At 40.6% G+C, this 22,917-nt stretch overlaps 2 protein-coding genes across 15 annotated transcripts; both read left to right on the top strand.

Annotated features, from left to right (window-relative positions):
• The first annotated feature begins 1,206 nt into the window (after positions 1 to 1,206).
• On the top strand, positions 1,207 to 20,880 carry msi1b (musashi RNA binding protein 1b). 14 transcript variants are annotated; one of them, XM_072433988.1, is made up of 15 exons: positions 1,207 to 1,418; positions 1,664 to 1,704; positions 2,238 to 2,319; positions 2,414 to 2,498; positions 7,399 to 7,440; positions 8,291 to 8,383; positions 13,258 to 13,306; positions 14,185 to 14,267; positions 14,708 to 14,825; positions 15,997 to 16,077; positions 17,656 to 17,712; positions 18,708 to 18,767; positions 18,880 to 18,912; positions 19,510 to 19,555; positions 19,639 to 20,880. In XM_072433988.1, exons 1-14 carry the CDS (start codon positions 1,360 to 1,362, stop codon positions 19,536 to 19,538), a joined length of 912 nt encoding a protein of 303 aa, XP_072290089.1. In that variant the 5' UTR covers positions 1,207 to 1,359; the 3' UTR covers positions 19,539 to 19,555; positions 19,639 to 20,880. The 14 variants fall into 14 exon arrangements, with proteins under 14 accessions (XP_072290089.1, XP_072290090.1, XP_072290091.1 ...); XM_072433989.1 differs by having other exon boundaries at positions 19,642 to 20,880; XM_072433990.1 differs by having other exon boundaries at positions 19,698 to 20,880.
• Positions 20,881 to 21,103: 223 nt separating this feature from the next.
• On the top strand, positions 21,104 to 22,238 carry LOC140346986 (transmembrane protein 233). The gene is made up of 3 exons (XM_072433287.1): positions 21,104 to 21,338; positions 21,838 to 21,972; positions 22,056 to 22,238. Exons 1-3 carry the CDS (start codon positions 21,207 to 21,209, stop codon positions 22,065 to 22,067), a joined length of 279 nt encoding a protein of 92 aa, XP_072289388.1. The 5' UTR covers positions 21,104 to 21,206; the 3' UTR covers positions 22,068 to 22,238.
• Positions 22,239 to 22,917: the final 679 nt, after the last annotated feature.

Raw genomic sequence — 22,917 nt, forward strand, 5'->3', positions numbered from 1 at the left:
TATAAGCAGGTTTGAAGAAAGATGGACTGAGACAAAGCTATTGTTGATGTTAATGTCCATATGGTTACATTACAACAATGCTTGAGATCACAAGGCTGTGTAAACATGAGACGAGCCATGCAAAACATGTCAGGAACAGGCAAAATCTCTGAGAAGTCAAGACTCAAAGAAAAGCAATGTTACTCCAGCACATCACATGTTTTATTTTAAAGTACGTAATTTTAAAATTACACATATTTGTAACCTATATCGCAATTCTGTTGTGGAAATGACATCATTGGAATCATTGAAAGGCTCTATCAGTTTCTAGTTTATATTTTAAGTGTTGCCTTTTAAACTGGTTTCTGAAAACTAAACTTTTTTTTTAATGGAAATTGTATGCCTCCCAGAGTTTGACAGGAAGTGTGGCCTTCCTTGTGTGTTTCAAAATAAAAGCTGGAATCTGACTAATATAAAGTGATTCTGACAGTCCACAGGGCCATCAACTCCAGAGGTACGACTCTTCTAGTCTAAAGCCACTTTAAAGGGGACATACATCAACTTTAATGAGCTTTTAACCACGTTATAACGGTGTTTCTCCATCATTCGTGTAGGCTTCTCAAAGTTGAGCCTTAACTTGGCTCAAGTGCTCAAAAAAAATCCTGTTTTCACCTACCCCATATGTCCTCCCACCTACTCTCTGTACCTAGTTGCAATTTGTAGAAACTTTCAGATTTGAGTGATATACATGTAGGGTTCTAAAATGTCATCAATGAAAACACGTGGGCTAAATGAAAACCATACCTACGATTTTAATACTTTTTTTGCACAATTTGAAATGTTGCCTTTATTAAACGTTAAACTGCTTCCAACAGTAAGTATGTTTGATGTATACATAATAAAAACAAATTAATTTTAAGTATAAGCCCTTAGACAAAACGCAAGATCAAAGCACTTGGCCTTGCAGCTTCCCAACTCTTTGACCCATGTAGATTATATTGGGATTGTTTATTCCTCTACTCAAGTACAGTCGACGTAAGAACTCCCTCCATAATAATACACCCGTAACAACGAGCCCTATTTATTTGGAACGTGTTTTTCGGAAGTTGCGTGCGGTCCAAGCGTGCGTGGCGCCGTCTTGACGCAGGGGGCGCGCGTGGGTCGCCCGGGGGATGGACGCGCCGGTGGTGGCGGCGGCGGCGGCGGCGGCGGGAGGAGGAGGAGGAGTCTTTCCCTGGGCTGCATCTGGCCTCCTGCTCCCCTCTCTGTCACCCCGGGCCAAAGCACAGGGCCAAACCCGCCCCGCTCCAGTCAGTCTCTGCCTGCTCTCCCACTCGGCCCGCCGGACACAGCAGCGCCCACACAAGCGAGCACTCCGACATGGACAATGAAGGGAGCCAGAGCAGCCTGTCCAGCACGGACTCGCCTCACGACCCCTGGTGACTGACAAACTTTTGACTTTTACACTTCTTTCATACTTTTTTTTTTCTTCTTCTCCACACCGCGCGTAAAGGAGCATGTAAACAGAGCCGGTTATTCTGCGCGCGTCCTCCGGTCTGTGGGCACCTCCATAAAGGCAGCCACTCATGATTCAAAAAAGATGAAACTCTCCCAAAAACACCCTTTTCCGTTTTAACCTCAGTCAGACTTCAGTGAAATGACTTTTACTTTCTTTTTTCCACAGCAAAATGTTCATAGGTGGACTCAGCTGGCAGACGACACAAGGTAAGTCTTTCCACTTCTTCCCTTAGACGCACACACGCTGCAATACGTCTTAAAAACCCTGGCACTGACTACAAAGAGCCAATAGAAGATTTTTTTAAATCACAACTTCTAAATGTTTGCACACGATTTAAAAGTGTGTTCATTTTTATATTTGCGTGATTGAGTTTGCTTCCTTGGCTGCTGCATTACTAAACTAAGTTGGAAACTGTTATAGCCTATGTATAAATATGTTTGTATATACTGTTGATTTAGGAATTACAAATGTCTAATAAGCAAATGAATGTTGATGAAACATTAGTTTCCATGTACACTACTGTCTGTCCTGTGTTTTTACAGTAGTTTTTAAAGGACAACTTTTGTTAATATTTGCTAGACATTTCAAAAGCGTAGTTAATGTATGTTGGCGGAAATTAGTACAAAAACAAATCGTTTGCCTCTAATTTAGCCACACGTTTTCTGAAATATCAAATACCATGTCCAAAAGATAAACCATCATAACTAACACATGAACATGTTCATTTTTTTTCACTCAGAGGGGCTGAAGGAGTACTTTTGCAAGTACGGAGAAGTGAAGGAGTGTATGGTGATGCGAGATCCAGTTACTAAGCGCTCGAGGTGAGCCGCTCTTACACTGAGCCGCTGCTATACTCAAAGTTCATCTGCTTATTGCACAGTATTTTCATTTATACTGTTCTCTCTATGTCCACAGAGGGTTTGGATTCGTCACCTTTGTTGATCAAGCTGGCGTGGATAAAGTTTTGGCCCAAAGTAGACACGAGCTGGACTCAAAAACAGTGAGTTCTCTGTATTTACTTCCCACCGACAACTAATCCCTTTGCTCAGTGTTTGATTAGTGGATTTTACAATAATCCTTTGGAGATGTGGGTGACTATTACTGCTGCTGCTACATTTTTACATGTTTACGGAGTTTCCACTTTGCTGAGTTGCTCCTCAAAGCATGTCGTGTTTGTTGCTAGTACTAGGGCTCTTGCATTTGGTGTGATGCCACATTGGACGAGGCCTCTTCATCTTTTGCACTCAAACGAGCCTGAAATTTCCCACAGAAACGGTTTCACTGCCCAACTTTGATTTGCTCCAACAAAAGGTGAGCCATAGTTTCCTGCAGTGTCTAGTTTGTGTCCCAAGGGTATAATGACCCAAAAAGGAGTTTCAGTCAGGAACAAACACATGCAACTTGAAACCCTGTTGGTGTCACAGCAAAACCAACAAACTTATTTTCTTCCAACTTCAAATCTAATTGATGAACACACTGAGACGGCTGCACCTGTGCGGATTGCCGGTGAAAAATCTATTAATCGTCAGGTGTTATAGAGCGTGGTTTTGAGTGTGCGTGGTTCTCGTGTGTGTGTGTGTGTCTTTTTGTCAGTAATGAATTGTGGGTTGGTCTGGGAACAATGCTGCACGTTGGTAGCCATAGGGACCAGTGCCCCCGCCTCTCTCCTCAGTGGGGAGGCTGCGAGTAAGTCACTGTATTGAAATTAAGGGGAGTCTAATTCTTTTTACCCCGCTTTTGTGCTCTGAGCGATGCACCTTTTTTTTTTTAGAGAAGATAAGTGACCAAGTAGAGCCACCACCGGAAATTGTCTTTTTTTTCTGTGTGTGTGTTTGATTTTCAAACTTTTCACAGGTGACACAAAAGTCTAACCTTAAACCACTCAAAAGACAACAGGACTAAACTAGACTGAACAAAGTCTATATTAGAACTAAGCCAAGATTTAACAGGATCAGCCTTTGGAAAAAATAAATCATTTCTAGACAAAATCCTTCCTCCTCTCATTTATATCCGCTTTATTCCATCTTAAATCGTCGTTAAGTTCATCAGACAATAGTTTCTTAGTTGGAACTTGAGATGAAGAGTTTGAGAATCACACAATGCCGTAAGGAAATTGCCACATCACAGAAAGTCTCCAAACTGTATTTTTGAGTTTTGCCCCCGCTCCCCAGTGCCCTACTGTTATAGTGTCAGTTGCAGGCACAACCGCTATGACAAGTGGCATCATCATGGTTGGACGCCACTAACTCACCATGGGGTTGGTTTCCATCGCAACCCCCCCTCCGCAGCTGAAGAATGGTTCTGTCACAGAGACAACAGTATAAAAAAAGAGATAGCCAATGCACATCAGTTAATATCATTTCTAGTGTATCTCAACATATGAGAGCCTAAACTGTGATTTTGGAAGAGGAAATAAGTCAGGCTAGTCATATTAATAGCCGTCGTGTTTTTGAAAATATTTAAGAAGTTGTTTACTTAATGACTATATATAATATTCCCTCTCAACTTGTGGATGTGTCAGGTCTACAGAGTGGCTCAGACTGGCGGGCCCCTTGTGGCCTGATGCTGGGCGTGTCGGAGAGTGTGTGTGTTTTTGGCATGTAGAGCTTTCGGATGGTGAGTTGAGTAGGTCTTTTACAACTCGCCCGCCCCCCTCCTCACCCTCTCCCTCACCTCCCCCCGCGCTTCTGCAGACAGGTTATCCAGTTAGAAAAGGGAGAGAAAAGTTCTCCAGTGGCAACAGAAAGAATGTGCCATGCTGTGACCGACTGAAGCAGTGGAATTAACGCAGCTTTGCACAGCCGAGTGGCCAGAGTGCAAATACAGTGGAATTTATTGGGACTTGTCGTGTTGAAGGACAGATGCGGCCTGCTTTTGATCACGATAAGAAAGCAGGTTTTACCCTGAATTATGTAACGCCCGCACTGTTAGTTTGTCGCCCCTCTGGGTAGCCCTCCCGGTTTCCTGCTATCTGTAAAGCCAGCGACAGCCGACGCAAACTGCACCTTTTTGTGAGACAAGGTTTCCATTGAAGTGTAGCTCCAAGGTGCTCGCAGAGGAGGTGCTCTACACAAAACTTTAATAAGGGCTCAGCCCGAACTTATTAGCTCACGGACCACAGCCAGCTTTCGTTTAAACCATAGTAGCCATTTAAGAGGTCCCTTGGCCACCATTTAGATCGTGAAATGAACTAATGGTGTGGTAAGGACAAGGTGATAAGGTGGCAGAGTGGTTAGCAAGGTTTCCATTGGCGACTCCAGAGTGAATGGTTGTCTGTTCGTATGTCTCCGTCAGCCCTCTGATTTGATGTTTAGTGTACTCTACTCAAGGGCCCTAGTCACTCATACAGCCAAAAGGAAATGTGTAAAATGAAGAAATTCTAATTAAGAAGCTGCATTCTTCTTATCAGTCATTTCATGTATTAAATCCAACTCAAACCCTGAGTCATTGCACCGTTAACCCTGTCTGTGATTAGGATGGCACTCTCAACTAATAGGATTGCGGTCAACGAGCTCGGTTTTGCCCCTTAGAGTAGTTTAACCAAGTTGAGTAAAGTGTGATCAGGGCAGTGGCAGGCAGTGCGCTCGGCCAACTGTTGCATACCGTGAATGTAGCGCTCAAAGGGGATTGGCCTGATTTCATAAAGCTCTATTGGAATTACGTCCTTGATGGCCTTACACTGCTAAAGGCCCTTTTCGCATGCCTCTACAGCCTGTAACCATCCACACTATGTTCAGAGGTGGGTAGCTGTATAGCAATTGTTTACTGTTACATGTAAGAAATTAAATATATTGCATTAATTAAACAAATAAAATATAGTTATGTTATAGTGGTGGTATACTCTGATAGACAGAACATAAAAAGTGCATATTCTGGTAGTAACGGCCATAAAAACATCTTGATTCACTTAACGTAAGACATACAAAGCTGTCAACATCCCTCCCCCTTCAGTGTATAAATATTTTTGAAACTGTAGGTGTGGAGTTGAGGCAGAAGTAGGAGCACACAACATTAGTTTACTTTGTACAAGTATAATTCTCAAAGTAACCAGTTACTACCCACCTCCGACTGTGTAAGACTTTTTTCTGCCAAAAAAACAAGCCCTTTTTCATGCTCTGACTGTTTAATGTCCACGTGTTCCTGTCCTGGGACGCGCTGTGTGCCGCCCTTTGTTGATCTTTGTTTGTTTGTGTGTGTGTCTGTTTGTTTTCCGAATGTGCAGGAGTGTTGGACATCAGGCGCGTTGGTGACCGGAGGTGATTATCAGAGAGTAGTCTTTAGCTCCATATACTAGAAACTAAACAAGTAGAAACTGCATCTGATCCTCAAGTCTTTAGCCTAGTCTTCTCACTCTGCTACTCTCTAGACCGACAAATTATTCAAATACAAGACCTACTTTGGTGACGTAAAAAAGTTTTATTCAAGTAGAAGCTCTAGGTAAACGCATGCGGTTTACCATAGAGGCTGTGTAGATCTTCTTAGTAGTTCCTCTCATGGTTTTGGACTAATCTTAGCGCTGGACTGTCTCACCATCTGTTAGTGTAACCGCAGTACAGTGTGGAGTAGTCTAGTTGTTTTCTAGCTCTATTAGATCAGTATAGACTAATATAGTGGTCTCGAATTACATTTTTACAGTCTGTCTTTGATTGCATCCTCGTGGCATCTCTCTCCAATCTCTTAATCTTGGGGACTTATAGTGGGTTTGGAGAGTTTTCTGTTAGTAGTATGTGCTAGTTGTTACTTCAAAAAAACAACTTGTGTGGAGACACAAGGCAGAGGACGGTCCACATCACAGGTATGGGAAGTCTTGTAAAAAGGCTGCACGGTTTCACACTGTATTGGGGTAATTGAAGTTTTAACAGTAAATTTGTGAAGAATACATCACCTGTCAATATATGAACAAAATGGAACAAAACAAAACTATTGTCTTATCTTTTGGAGAGTACAGATTTCCACTAGATCATTACATGTCTGCTTAAAACAAATGATCGTTCCCTTTCTGGTCTCTCCAAAAATGTGTTTCTAAAGGATTTGGTCACTACTTAAAAAATTAAATTGATCAAAATGAAAAATCAACCTTTTGTACTATTGGCTGACAAACGCTAGCAAAGCAGGATTCATTCAGACTGAGCGTGAATGTCTGTTTTGATCAGCCCCAATACTACATGTATGTAAAATGCACTTTGTCATCACTTGGGTCGGGGGCAGGAGGAGAGACTTAACACAGACGAAAAGTAGAACGCTGTTGGAGTGAGTGATTGACGCTCTTTTCTCCCTCTGTCACTCCTCTCTCGATCTCTGCGTTTCTCTATGGGCTCTGGTTGCGGAGGTGAGCGGTGTTCATGATTGTATAGAGCTTGTGTGAGATTCCTGCAGATCACATGTCGCATTGTAGTGACGAAGGAGGCAGAGGTTGAACGGGACATTCCCCCGGTCGATCCACCTGCAACTGCGGCCCGTACACTTAACCTGTGTGTCTTTTAGGAAATTCGAAGGATATTGTACGGAAAATCGATGTCATACAATGTTGACATTTTAGACCACAAATTGGCCAACATGTGCATCTTATGACACTTTACAAGTACAGCTTAAATGAGGAGGCCAAACCGGTCACAGCTGTGTGTTGTTTGTGCCAGTACCAAGCCTGGATGAGTCAAAATTACAGAAAAAAATATGACAAAACCCCATGCAGTAAATATATTACAATTGAAGTTTAAAGTCTCTGTTTTAGTGTAATTTCAGTTGGTTCAGACTTTAAAATTAAACTTAATTGTTCTTCCTTCAGCCTCGTTGCAGTGAAATATTTGTATTTTGTTTTTAAGGAGTGAAACTGTAAACTTGTGCGTCGTGAGATGCCAGTGTACATTACATGCATCTTCTCTTTTTATTTCCTCCTCTAGATTGACCCAAAGGTTGCATTTCCACGCCGAGCCCAGCCTAAGGTGAGTTTGTTGTATTATTTGTGTACAGTGTTAGTTAGTGTTCACTGCATTATCTGGGCTAATGCCTCGTAATCTGATGAACCTGAGCTCGCATCACTCTACTGTTACGTGATCATGGGCCTAACAAAAACGTTCACAACTTTAGAGGTTTCTGGTATTGTTGAACCGCAACGAAAATGCAGGTATCACGTTTCGGGAATGCATTGTCCAGAGTGGAGATTGGTTTGTGTCTCTCTTTTAAAAGCATGGGAAAACCAGTTGTACAATGTAACATAAAAACTATGAATTAGAATACTCGAAAGTAACTCTAATTATACTTTATAGACCTATTTTAAGATGCACAGATAGTTTTAGAGACACAATTCAGTGGAAGTAAATTTCACCTGGCAAGTATCAGAGACAAATCTTGTATCAAGAAAGATGAGCAATTATGACAGTATGACCTGAAATATAGAATCATTCTTTACTTGAAATTAGTTTTTCTCAAGATTTTAATACTGAAAGTCATTGAAATCTTTAACTTGAACTTGTATCATGTTGAAAACCAAATTGTGCACCAAATTGTATGTAGAAATATAAATTCTGTACCAGCATGAGACTCAAGGCTCATGATTTATAGCAAATTCTAACTCGGACCACGTTCTTGTTGTGGCCGGAGGGGTCGATGGTCAGTCTACCCCACCTTCTACCACAGGTTCTACCACAGCTGCTTGCCACCACCAAATGTGGTGTGAATTAATAATGACCACAGTTTAGCTCTTTGAGAGGCAGTGCATTACAAGGCATTATTATAAATTATTATCATTAATATTAAAATTAATGAATTGAGACAATTGTATTTTCTTTTTAGTTAGTGACTCGAACCAAGAAGATTTTTGTGGGTGGACTGTCTGTGAACACAACCATAGAAGATGTCAAGCAGTACTTCGACCAGTTTGGGAAGGTGAGAGCAATTTAAAACTTTCCTCTTTTTTCAGTCCACCATTTTAGCACAACTGGACAAATGATCCTGAAGTCTGATTTATACGAGTACTAGAAAGACACTCAAAATGGCTCCCTTAGTTTCTTTATCTTATGTAGTAGGTACGATTTTGCATACTATGTAAAATAGCATTAATGTCCAGGAAACTGCAGACTACACTTGCAAAGAAGTTGTTCCAGAAAGCCGGCCCAACCTTTATTTACTTTGAATCCTTTTGTAACATCTCTTAGTTGCTGGTAATATTTGTAGTGCTAATTTCAATCATTTCAAGTCCAATTTTGTATTGAATGCCAAAAATGATTTGTGTGTGTGTACAGGATTTCTCAGGGTCTATCTCACATAATCTTTGAAATTATTTGGAGTTTGTCATTGTTCTAAACATAAACTTCACACATTTACACACAACAAGTAGATCACACAAAACAAATATGTTTTTAGGAGAAACTAAATAACAGTAAAGTTTGGTGCTTAGAACTCGACAGGGAAAAGACTTGGAAGAGGATTTGAGGGGGAAATGGTGAGGCTGTAGGAGGTGTAGTGCCAGGCTTGTTGAGGGGGGACTGAGAGGGGACCGTCCCGTGCAGAATGAGGAGTAGGATGAGGGGGGTTGAAAAGTTTTGTGTAGTGATGGTTTGAGGAAGGAGGAGGGATTATCAGAATCTGAATTAATCTGATGTAACAGCTGCTCCGACCCACGCCCCCCCCTCCTGCACCCCCTGGACCCGTTACCGTGGCGACCTGGCCTGCCCATTGTCCCGGAGTAATTCTGCGGGAAAAGGGTTTTGTTCTCCAGGAGGAGGGATGCCTACTGCTCCCGGGCGTTTGCATCCGCCTTTGTGTGTGTGTGGGGGTCACTTCAGGAGTTTAGCATCAACTTAAAAATGCAACCAAAAACAAAACTAGACTTTTTGTTTTGAGATGAAGTAGTGACTTCTTCTTGTACCTTACAGTCAAAAGAGTTCAGATTAGACATCAAGTTTAAACATGTCTTCTTGTGTAAGGCGGAGTTTAGTGTTTACTCAGATTCAATAAATACATTTAAGGAAATTGTCTTTTTTTTTTAATTACAAAACTTTTTTTTTACAAAGTTTGTGAATCTGGCCGTTTTTTCTTGAATCGCCACCAAAATACAAACTCTTAGAGAAATGTTACCACAAAGTGAATGGTTTTAATTGTGTCGAGCGAAGCACAAAAGTTTGTCAAAGTTCTCATTAGCAGGAGAGTTTGAAGAGGCCAAAGAATAGATGACGGATCCACAAAAGAATCGACAGGAGAGAGAGGGGAGCGAGAACTGGGGCAAAGATGGGGTGTGGGGGACCATTATGCCTCTGTACAAACCTTGGCAAATGTTTAGTTAGTTTGGCCACTGTTTATTGGTCGAAAAGCCTACTGCTCTGAAACAAGAAAGAAATCTAGTGTAGTCAGATTCAGGCCTAAAACTTTGAGCACACATTTTGCCATATAGCATAAAGTTTGAACATGTTTGACAGGTAGTTTTCAAAGTTGGGCAAGTTAAGTTTGCGTGTTATTGGTTGGCAGTACTTCTCACTGTATCAAGACACCGCGCTGATTTGAACACGATAAAAACACAAAGCCTTTTCGGTTGCAACAGGAAGCCTTCATCTGTCGCCGTATGAACTGTTTGGAAAGTCACACATTTGAACCTGCTGTGTGCGGCTTCTTCTGACAAACACAGAGTGACCACATTCAGAGGCTCTACAGTTTGGGCCTTAAGTTTCCCCTTTGCTCCCCGCTCAATCATAACACCTAGATGAGTTTTGCCAAGAGAGATATCGAGGGATAGTCGGTGAAATGTGGGCTCCAACCATCCATGGAAGTTCCTGATTAGACTGCCTCACTGGATCTTTTGTGCCCCGCCGTGGCGCGAACAAAGGGGCGCGGAGAGGGATGGGCCCGGCATAACAGGGAAGATGAGAGCTGGAAAAGAAGGGATAAGAGGGAATATTGTCCTGCGGCGCGACATTAAAACACCCAACCTTTTGAAATATGAAGGGCTAATACGGCTGTTTACGTGTATTTAACGTACACTGCTCCGGCTGTTTGATCGCGTGGAATCAATTGTGTAGAAGGTGTGTGCTTAACGTGCTACATCTTGTTCGCAGGAAGTATGATTATGTTAATACAGGTGTTGAGTGTAGTACAATCCTCCACTTGAAAAAAGGCACAGGGATAAATCATTACTCTATTAAAAATTCTGAACAAACGTTTTAAGTACGGTATTTTATGATCACTACTATTACAACTTGTGCTATTTTTGTATCGATTTGCCTTTCACGTGTGACTATTTAAGAGACACTGTAAAGCACTTTAATGCTATTACCAAATTGAAAACTACTTCTATAACTACTATTACCATTACTGCTGCATTTACTACTATTATTACCTCTGTAAGAACTGCTTTTACCTTCTCAAGCTTTAGCTGTTTCTACTGTTACTATAAATAGACTTTTCCATCCAAGTTTCCATACGAGTAAAGTGCTGGGTTTTGTGGTATACCCAAAAGAATTCTCAAGCGATATTCATGAAGCGTCACAAAATGTATTGCGTCAAACATCACACTTTGCCTTCATGTAACGCCATAAGTTGTTCTCTTGTTGTTGTGGCCATGCTTACTGCTTATAAAATCTCATACGAAAGTAGAGCAGTTGTCCAGCAATGTGCATGTGTCAGGCCGTGAGGAGGCTGGTGACTTCAGGTCCTCTTTCACGGACAAACGCCCTTGAATAACCTTTGACCTTTCTCTAGGCAAACTGCCCTTGGGGGTCCGCACACACACACAAACGCACCCCTCTCTGTGGGACTATGACAAATTATTCAGTGGAGCATAGCCACCGCGGCTGCCAGTAAACTTATTATAGACCCAGATAGGACAGATTAATTTACCAAATGTTTATTTGAACCATAGACACAAGCAATATAAATGTGTGAGCAGCAAAGTGTGGAGAATTAGGTCAATGTGAATATGAGACAAGTTTTGTAATTTCATGAAGGTACAGAAATAGGCAAAAGGTAGGAATTTAATTATTTTAATTGTTTTTCTTTAATGCATACCGTATTTTATATATTTTGCTTCATTATTGTTCATTGCGCATTGTTGTATGTTGCACCGAATCACCAAAGCAGGTTTCAAGCCAGTGAATTTTGTTCACGGACAGTGGCAATAAATCTTTTCTGAATCTTATTCTGATTCTGAAAAGACAGCACAACATCCTATTCTTGGCTCTAGTTTAACCCGAGATGGCTTTTGGCTTAGTCCTAGTTGAGCCCACATTTTGTCCCGTTAAGATCTGATTTGTTTGCGTTTGGATCTGAATTATTCCTTTTTTCCCTCGGTTATAGTGTAAGTTTAAGTCCTTTGACCTTCCATGTTTTGAGTTAGATGCAAGATGACCTTGTAATTATAGTTTCCTCTCTTGACACATTTTAATGTAAAACAAGTTATTGTTGCAGTTGATGTTTTCCTACCCAACTGGAAAAACAAACTTTTTAAACTTTTCAAAACAAATGATTAAGGTTAATTTGACCTTTGTGTGGGGCATCACCAATATGGCATTTTAGTGACTGTTGACAAAAAAGCTACTGAATAAGTTTTTAAATCACTTCAAACTTGCACATGTTATATCACTGTTTTCCTTATATCATGTAACTCTCACGTGCAAGCAGCGTAGATGGACTCCTGTGTTAATGCTCCATAAAGGGAAGAGGCCAAGCTGTGGAAAAAGAGGGAGAGAAAGAGAGAGAGAGGTCAAACGGAGAAGAGGAGGAGGAATTATGGCCGACTGTGCCAACAAACAAAGCCTGCAGGCCTCCTTTGTTCTGCCTCGGCCTTTTGTCTCTGCTCTCTCCTCCCTCTCCACTTTGACCCAGTACTTCTGCCTCTTCTTGCTGTTACTTACAGGACTTTGAGGGCTCTCATTCACCAATCCACCTGTCGCTTTTTCTCTATATCACGTCCCGCTCATATCGAGTCTCCATCTGCACTGCATTCACCTTCCTCAAACATGACTGGCTACTTTCTCTCGCTCACTCTTTACATGTTTTGCGGCGTGTAGCCTTTGTCCCATTCCCTCTCTCACTATTCATAAACCATATTTGATGTCGGTCCAGGCCTGTTGCTTGTAAGAGGGACTTTTTGTAGTGTTGCCATGGGAATGTCAAACTTTGGACCGGGACAGAAAGAACGGGAGGGTTTCTGTGCATTTCAGTAGCAACTTACAATCTCAACGCTCATTCAGTACAACCACTTGTGATCGACTCGTCGTTCTCCCACTGCGAGGCAGGTGCATGGAGTGCCACTAAAGTGTTTGGCTGTTCATTTCAATTTACATGTATTTATTCACTGAAGTTTATAATTAGCACTGGCCATATTCCAGTTCTGGTTTAAACTTTAAACATTGTTGCGTTCTTAGTGTAGATTTGAAACATTTTCTTATTTTTACTGCAATGCTTCAAATTTAGTCCAGGTTTTCCTCTGGTTAAATAGTGTGTTTTAGTTTTACATCGATTTCAGACCTAGTTTAGTCCTGGTTTAGTCCTCTGATAAAGGCGGTACTAGAAAAGTGCTGGTACAATGCGTGTAAAGCCTAATAATCGCTGTCATTGAGTACAGTATTCAACTCTCGCTGGAGTCGCTGGACCCTTATTTTCTTATAAAAACCTTTGGCGAGTCCCCTCTGCTCCCTCCCCTCTCCCCCTCTTATGTCCATCTGTTGCTGAGCCTCCTGCAGAACTTGAGAAGGGCTGAGGTCAGGCAATATGCCGCGTGGCCAGAGCAATATCAGCGCCTAAAGCACTTTTATTTGTCTCCATTTTAGGTGGATGATGCCATGCTCATGTTTGACAAGACCACCAACAGACACAGAGGTGAGCCAGCAGAGTTTTATTTTTACTGTCCACTTGATTCAGCTGTTTTTCCCTAACTTACAACCTACTTACCGTAAAATTATCAATTTTAACTCTGTAACGGCAGAGTGAAATCATAAGGCGCAGGGCCAAAGCAAATGCGCAATACAAAAGAGGTCCTAGTAAAACCAAAGTTACTTGTAAATGGGGATTTTACGATTATTGTGAGAAGAAACCGTTTACTATTCTTCAGGTTTGTGACCAGCTTTATGAAATTGAACAGTCAGAAGTACATTTGACAAAAACGGCCACATAAAATAGTACTTTATATGTAGATGAACTATAGATTGAATTAAAACACTTAATTTTGCTTCTGAAATAGTCACGATTATTATTTTTTAGTTCTTACAACATCCATTACTTGTAAAATATATAAGCTATTATTCCATTATGTACAAGTGTGCCTCCTCACCATGTTTTGTTTGACACTGTTGCACCTCCATCTGAATGTACTCCTGCTCCTTCTTCCTGTGTCCCATTGATCCGCCCCCTGTTCCTCCCTCCCTCACCCCACAGGGCTCCTTCCTGTGGGCTGAGCTACAGCAGAAGAACAGGGCTAGTCTAATTAGCCAGTCCGTTAATCGGGATCAGAATAAAGCCTCCTTAAGCACCTCCTCTGCGTCCTGGGACTGATCGATTATGACAGGCTACAGGCTTTGCCCCGGCCTTCTGGTCTAGGACGAGGACTTGTTTCAGAAGGGGGAAGGGAAGAGGGCAAAACGTGTTAAGAAGCTATTACAGTGCCGATTACTGGAGACTCGAGGCTGGTGTATACTGTACATAGGCCCTGAAGTCTTGGTACAACCATTATGAACGTTTTCCATGTGTCTATGCTACAGGTTTTGGTTTTGTGACGTTTGAGAATGAAGACGTGGTGGAGAAAGTCTGTGAGATACACTTCCATGAAATCAACAACAAAATGGTGAGACTTCAAGTTAAGGCAAAACCCTACAACGTCAAACATTTTCTAATTGAATCCATTGTATTTGTTCAGTTCCTGATTAAGTTCTGGTATAATCCTTGGCTAACCCTGGATTTTGCTCTGATTTAGTGTTGTCCTGACTGCCCCATTTTAGTTATTTTAGACCAACGTTAAGCCCAGTTCTGTTTTAGATTTAGGCTCATTTGAGTCATTTTAATTGGTAATGGAATAGTTAATTTCTGTGATGGCACTTGGAAAGAAAAGTTTGAGAACCACCCTGACCTTTACACAAGCAGCAGTAAAACCAGACTCCATTTTCAGAGCTTTTGTCCGAGCTTTTTCCAGAGTTAAAGAAGTCATCAGTTATATATTCTAGTACACAGATGTAGTATGCAGATGCCAATGCTTCTCAAAAATATGTATTATGCGTCTTGCAACAGGTGGAGTGTAAGAAGGCTCAGCCCAAGGAGGTGATGTCCCCCACCGGCTCAGCTAGGGGGCGCTCTCGGGTGATGCCTTATGGAATGGACGCCTTCATGCTGGGGATTGGTATGCTCGGTAAGTTTCTATCGATCCGGGCAGGAAGTGTGCAACTGTGTTTTACCTGGATCTGATAATAACGGCACTAATGCCCCAGCTGCTCTGAATGTCACAGCGGCCTCACGGGGAGAGGGCTGACCATTTAACCTGGCTGCACGCTCGAAGACATGCTGCAGTCACTATAACATTACCCACGTTATGCTACAGACCCATTTTAAGCCTATTATGATTAAAATCCCATTTTAAGCTTATTATGATTAAAATCTTGCAGAATATGATATTAAAGGGACATATTATGTAAACTATTAAAGGGACATATTATGTAAACTGCTGTTTTAACCGGGTCATAAAGGTGACGGTGTTCCTGTTTTCACTTGCCTCCTATCTCCGCCCACAGCTCTGTACTTGTAATTATTAAAAAACAAATCCAGACTTGGGCTAATACAAGCTTTTTGTCTGTGCTTGTCACGTTAAACTGCCACTATGAGAGCGCAGGGTCTCTCAGTTCTGTGGTTTTGTCAGTTCAACGGACCTGGTTCTGTCATTAACTCGTTTTAGATTGTGGTTTACAATGAACAAAATGTAAAGTAATAATCAATGAAAGCTCTATAAATACCACCAAAAAGCATCCGTCATCTTGAAGTTAAATATAGAACAATCTTTTAGAGGAATAACAAGACTAGAGAATAATTTGATCATATTAATAGTGTAGTATTAAGATGAGATAAGTACTCTACTCAAAAGGAAATCTGTGTTGTCTATCCTAAGCATGCTGTACTCTTGTGGCACCACCTACTGTTCAAATGTAGAAGTGCGATATTGTGAGACCTAAACTGTTGTGTAGTACAGTACAGTGCATCCAGGCATACGGCAACTTGTGCTATAGTAATAAGTGCTAATAATTTATTGTGCACATTATCCGTATCATCCCAAACTTTGTGTCACTGTTATTTGGTGAGTAGACGTGGTTAGAAAGTTGTACCTCAAAGTCTAGAATGTACAAGGCCGTTGCCAAGTTCCCTTTTTCACATTTCTTTGAAGTGATTAATTCTGAGAGTGAAGACAAAGAAGCTAACAGTTCAAGAATCCAAATCCCAGGTGTAGAATATCAAACACCTGCGTTTCCCATGGTACATATGTTCACCACTAGGAGGTTCTTTTGTTCATAAAACGTTTTCTGTCTTTTTAGGTTACCCTGGCTTCCAGACAGCCACCTACACAAGCCGAAGCTACGCTGGCATCACACCTGGATATACCTACCAGTTTCCTGGTAAAATCATTATATTGTAGTAAATATAGCTAGAACTAAGGTTTAGTACTGATGTTTCCATTTTGTATGAATCCAAATAGTCTAGTTTTACACCAGTAACAATAGTTGCCAAACATGCAAAACCAGTGCTCTATTGTTTAAATGTTTGTATACATTTTACAGCCTTTGTCTCAGTCTAACAAACTCACATCCAAACACATCGCAACAACATACGGCCCTCAGGAACTACAATCAATGTGAACCTTCAAAGTTCACATGACAGGTTCCAACCTTTATCTAATTATCACTTAGTCTGGTGAGATTGCCCCGGCCGTAAATGATTATCATAGTTTTGTATCAATCAAGTGGCGGTTTGTGAAGGAAATTAGAAAAATAAAAGTAGAGCTTGAGTTCTAAAACAGAATCTGTTTTGCAGAGACAATGTACTAACATATTTTCTGTAACAGTTCAAACAATTATTGAACAAAATAAAGTTTGTGGTATTATCGCTTAGCCAGGAAGTAACACTATAAACTTCAGCATAATTGTCAAACTGGGAAAAAATAGGCGAAGTTTTGGGCAAAATCTTAAATATAATCATCGTTTTAGACCATCTAACCCAGGGGTGGGCACTTATTTTTCCTCGGAGGGCCATATTCGAATTAAGTTAAGTGGTGGAGGACCAGACTGCGTTAATTGGTGTTACAAATTCTTATCATTATAAGCACTTTTTTGTAAAATATAGGTTATTGAATCGATTATTTAATTTATTTCATGCAACCTCTATTAAGGACACAAGTGCAGACACATGTTACATAGCTAAGACAGTTAAAGAATAGAAACTAAAATATTTAGGGGGGCCGAATTAAAACACATCTGGCCCCTGGGGCCACAAATACCCAGGTCTGATCTAACCTGTCATATGCACTTAACACAAGTTCAATTTTAAACACTGAATACATTATTGTCGACACTAGACGCAGTCACAGTATGAAGAACAAGCACAAGCTCCTACGCACAGTAACACAACACCTCAAAGGCTGCTTGTAAACATCAGGGAGTGGACATGTTTTATTTGTTTTATGCATTATATAAAAAAATAGATAATATTGTGAATGTTATTTTGTAGATATGTCAAATTTTAATATCAATGATATCGTTTATAGTTTTTTTTTAAAAATGCTACAAAAAGAGCCGATTATATATAAAACATGTCAAAAGTTTTGTTGTAAACTTTATATATTTAAGCTAAAGTGATCTTTCTGCATTTTTGAGATTAATTTGACAGACATTTCACTTTTGTCTGAAAATTAAACCTCAATTAACATGTTTAAAGACATGTTTTAACACATTTCAGTTGAATATTGTTATCAGGACACTCCAAAAACTATGGAGATGTTCATTTTTCCCAATATTGCCCAGCCCTTATTGTACCTTTGTAACATTTAACGTCTGTATTCTCTACCCCTGCACCCTAGCATCCTTACCCCGCCCTCTCCTCCTCCTCTGTGCTCCTGGTATTGATGGTGTGTGTTTGGTGTCCCGGGACTGCGTTGGTGGTGGTGTGTGTCTCACAGCACTCTGATGTTTCTGTTTTAGAGTTCCACTTAGAGAGGACCCCCCTTCTGACTTCACCCCACCCCCCTGAGCTCACAGGTCAGTCAGTCCCTCCTCTGGACTTTACAAGCAGCATCACGTCACACCGCCGTAGCGCCGTCTTTATCTCCATTTCACTGGAAGTCTCGTTTGGTTTGCATGTTTGTGTCGTTGTCAGTCGGCCTCAGGTGCCATCGCAGTTCATCTGTGTTTACATATCCAGAGCACTAATATCAAAAAGATGCAATTGACATTTTGGTCTAAAAAAATCAACATAAATTTAATAGCTAGTTATAACTATATTTTACAACTACTTATGTTGTTAAAGTGTAAAACAATTGTGGTTTACTATCTTCCAGGACTAGAGGTGGGAAATATATCAAAATTTCGATAATATTTTGAATGTTGTTTGAAGATTTTGAAGAAGTTTTCAAATTTAATATATCGTTTATTGTTGAAAAGTAGAATAACTTAAGAAAAAAAGTTATTTGTAAAGTTACCCACCAATAACATGATATTTCTGCACTTTTGCGATTAATTATACAGCAATTTCACATGTGTCTGAAACACATTTAAAGACACATTTTAAACACATTTCTGTTGGATTGACATAACATCCTCTGAGTGTCCAGCTAAACAATTTGAGGAATTCAACTGTCAATATCGCAAACCCCTCTTCATTCAGGACACATTAATTATAGAAAAGTTACAGTTCAAAACGTTTGCTTGCAACTTTTTGATTCTGAGATGGGACAATGTAGTTTTTATGGTGTTGTTTTTATTTTTTTGCAATCCCACACTGATATTAATCTCCATTCACACACACACCAAATATTTTTTTCTTGGTCAGTGACAAAATGGTCTCTCACTTGCAATGACAAAAGTCCAAGAAGTAGACCATTTTTCACGATCAGAGCTTCCATGTGTTCAGTTTACTTTACCCCATCAATCTGCAAACTCACGCTAATGTCTTGATTCAAGCATGGAATTTTAACGTCAGTTTTCTGCCATTTTAGTCATTTGTTGCTAATCTCGTTCTTCCTTTCTTTTTCCAGCCATTCCTCTAACAGCATATGGACCAATGGCAGCAGCAGCGGCCGCAGCAGTAGTCAGAGGTACAGCGCTCGATAAACGCCACCGCACGCACCACAATGGAGCCCTATACGTTTGTGCTACAGCGATAGCAGTACATATACACATACTCAATGCTGTTATATTTCATTCTAGGCTCCGCCCCATCTCGTTCTGCTGGGTTTTTAGGTACGAGCAGCCCTGGGCCAATGGCAGAGCTGTACGGGACAGCCAGTCAGGAGTCCGCTGTGAGCAGTTACCTCAGCGCTGCTAGCCCTGCCCCGAGCACTGGATTCAGCCACAGTTTGGGGGTCAGTACAGCAGCTCCAATAGTTTAGACTTTTGTTGGCATCAGCAGTGAATTTGGTCAGTATGTAGTTATGAAACGGTAGCTCTCTTGACCGCAATGTCGTAGGGCGTCTCGTTGTTAGTGATGGGGATGGATAAAATTAGGCTCATCGCTGGTTTTGGACGTTGGATTGTTCGGCTGTAGTGTTAGAGCAGGAAATTTGAAGTTGTGAAAGAGAATAGGAAGATACTTGTGGTGTCCCAATATTGCGCATCCATGTTTAGCATTTCGAGCCTCGTAATAGCCTTTGCATTTTGTTGGTCAAAGTGATTGTCGCAGGGGTGCATATATTGGTACATAATGGCTTGCTTTTCTCCATCAGTTTGCCCCGGGGCAACTGTGACTACAATTGCTGTAATGTAAACGTTCTGAGAAGATAAAAATAATATAGCGCAAATAGTAAATTCTAATTAAAACCCTTTTTTTTTCTTCCACAGGGCCCTTTGATTGCCACAGCCTTTACTAATGGATATCACTGAGAGAGTAAGTCAGGCAATTTTTCTCATTATAGCCTTTTTTTTAAAAATTGTTTTGGGTTTTCTTTAATCTTATTTTTTGTCTTCTTGTAGTAGACTGAGCTGGAAAGAGTTGATGCTGATCCACCTTGACTCCCCTCTCTGGTCAGGATTGGGGCCTCTGTACACCCTTGTCCTCACTCTTGAGTCCACACTGATCGACGCTGAACTCAACGCATCACCGTTAAGGTTTTGTCAAGTCATTGCTGATTCTGTATCTAAATATTTTTGTTTGTTCCCTGTTTTATTTTAAGTTTTGCCCACTATAACGCTCTTTCTGTTTCGGCTGCGTTTTTGGGTTGTTTGATCTTTGAATGTGATGTTTGGAGGTCAGGAGATGTAATATGTTTTGAAAACTGTACATTTGTCAGTAGTTCATACTGAATCTTAACCATTTGTTATTAATACTTTTATTTGACGATGTGTCACAAAATGTATATCTTGGTAGGTTTTTAACAAAACTTGATTCACTAATAATGGTCCGAGGGAAAGGTCATTAGTCAGTTACATACAGGCCTATGAACGCTGTACAATTATGTAATATATTGTAAATATTGATTTGGGAGGGAGGGATACACATTTTGTTTTGGGGTTTTGGGAAACTTTGAGGAAAGATTTTTCTTTGAAATCCTCAAGTGTTGTAAACCGCGACTGTTACGTATCAAAGTTTGTGAGGGGGACAGGGGTCTACGAGAGTGAAGGTGTGTACGGAGCAAAAAAACAAACTGTTTTGTTACTTTGTCATATTGTTTTAACTGTGATGCTTATGTGTTGATTGTGAATGAAGGACATGGTTGCAGCAGCTCTGCAGCTGGTGAAGTATCGTTGGTGTTCACATTGGAGTCCAATGTGCCATGTGCTGTTTGTTTGGGGATGGTACCTCAGTTACAAATGTGAAATTATTTTAATTGACTTTTTTAATAATTCTATTAACATCTCTGTCATTGTGGGTGTCATAAAGTCTTATTAACTCATGTTTACTTGTCAAGACCCACAATCTTTCACTGCATATCCACTGGAAGTCACCGACTGTAGCAATGTGACAGCTTTTTAGACCAAATCAATCAAATTCAGAGCTAAGATTGCACTGGCCCATCATGTACACCTCTCCTGCTGGGAAATACTGTTAAGACATTTAGATGCTGCCACTGTAGTTTACACTCCTGTTTTCACTGAGAAATAACAATCTTGTCAACACTGTAACAATTTCTGATTTCTTTTTTTCAGTTGTTTATTCCTTTGAACAAAAAACAACTTTTTAAAATTCCTAATAAATTATTTTAAAACATTCCACTTTTGTGTCCTGTCAACTCCATTAGTTTAGCTGAATACTCAGTATAGACAGATTGAGCTTATAACAAAGAAATAGTTGGTGAAAGAACTGTTCTTAAGTAACATCACAGTGTTGCGTTTGATTAAAGTGAACTAATTTAATTCATAGTAAATGTGTTTATTATATATTTTGTATTCATTTTTTCTCTGTATGTTTGAAGAGGAATTTGCTTGAGAAATGCCTTCTCGTTTACTCCCCCCCCTTCCTCTGTGGCTCTCTCCTGGAGCACTTCAGTCCAGTTAGTCCCTGGTCAAACACTCCAGAGCTTCAGTAGAGAGCAAAGCGGATGTCCCAAAGCCCGCAGGGTCCCGGCCGGGGCAGTCGTCCTCCTCTGAGGAACTACCTTTGCCTCACCATGGTCACCTGCTTCTGCCCCGCATGGCCCATCAACATTGTGGCGCTGGTCTTCTCTGTCTTGGTGAGTCACTTTTTGTTGCATGCTGACCATCTTTGTCAATACTTGTTTCCTAATATGAACCAGAATAGAGAAGAATGTTCTGTTTCTCTGTCAATTTTAGTTCAAATTCAGCCATAGCTAACGATTGTTAGAAAAACGTCTGTAATGAGTCGGAGTTGAACTTAATAACAAAATATTACTATAATACAAGATTCTGTTATCAAAGATTTTCTTTCCTTCTAAACTACAAATGCACATTTACATGTGACAGGCTGACTCTTTTCATTAACCGAGGCTGTGTGTGTCCTCAAGAGGTTCACAAGGTGTCAGGGCAGAAATCAAAGCTTGAGCAGCTGTTGATGCTGTGGGTAACTGGATGATCAAAGCACTGACATCATTCTGTACTTCTCAAGAATGTGAAGCTGTGCACTAACGACACATGGCATTGGCTGCATATTTATACTATTTTAAATAGACTACCAATCTCTTTATCCTCTTGAATAAACACGTTTTGCTTCAGGCACAGAGGAGCTATGACGAGGAAGACTTCGAAGGGTCCCGGCGTTTGGGGAGGAAAGCTCTGCACCTGGGCATTGTGTCTTTGGGGATCGGGCTGGCAATTATAACTGCCTTTATCATTGTGCACTTTACAACGGTACAAACGATACCTGTGATATTGTGTAACATAAACAGAACTAAGTATTACCATTTAAAATAATCTGTCCTTTACATTTACAGAATAAAATCTGACCAGCTGAAGAGAAGAGAGGTATCAGGGATTGTGTCAAATATACACTGTTTTATAGAGAACATGCTGTTGTCTCGTTGGTTATTCATGTCATAGTTATATCTGTATATGGTAAAAAATAATCTTGTGTGCATGTAAAAAGCAAATAAACACCTTTCTGTATAATTTTGATGTTGTTTTTGAATCGAAGAGAGGCTTATGTTACAAAAACACCCCGTCTCTGGAGCAGCTGTTGCAGTCAGCCTCTTCTAATATCATATGACATATACACATAAATTAATTCTATAATTATCTTCAAGTTTGAACCAAATTAAAGACAATGAAAGATTAATCTTTTAAATACGGGGATACAGACTTTGAATCTCATAATCCTTGGTGTTTTATTGAGTTAAATGTTGTATGAAACTATAGATGGTTAGATTAACATGCAATGAGCCAACTTGTTGACCTTCATCTCTGTGCTGTGAAGACATTTGACCCTGGCACGTTTTGCTCAGATCCTTGAGATGACGTCAATCCCCTCAAACAATCTTTGACTTCAAGGAACACTATGCAACTTTCCTGGCACCTGCATAAGTTTTAGGATTTCTTATATTCAGATCGATATTTTTAAAAAGTGACGACCAAATCGTGCACAAGAGTCAATAAAGCAACAAGCAGAACAACAACAACTCGAGTCCGCCGAAGTCCTGCGAAGAGGAGAACCACCTCAAAGATTAGGACACGATTAGGACCAGGGAGGCTATCGGGATTCGGTAACGCGCCCACCAGTCTGGGATGAGGGGGCATACCGACTCTCTCATACCTGGGATGTAGTTCTGAAGATGTCGGACTGCAGATAGCGCTGTTGTC

The sequence above is a fragment of the Eucyclogobius newberryi genome, unplaced genomic scaffold (assembly GCF_026437365.1).
Source record: "Eucyclogobius newberryi isolate DKJ021-1_F unplaced genomic scaffold, fEucNew1.0.hap1 SCAF_6, whole genome shotgun sequence".
Taxonomy (NCBI): domain Eukaryota; kingdom Metazoa; phylum Chordata; class Actinopteri; order Gobiiformes; family Gobiidae; genus Eucyclogobius; species Eucyclogobius newberryi.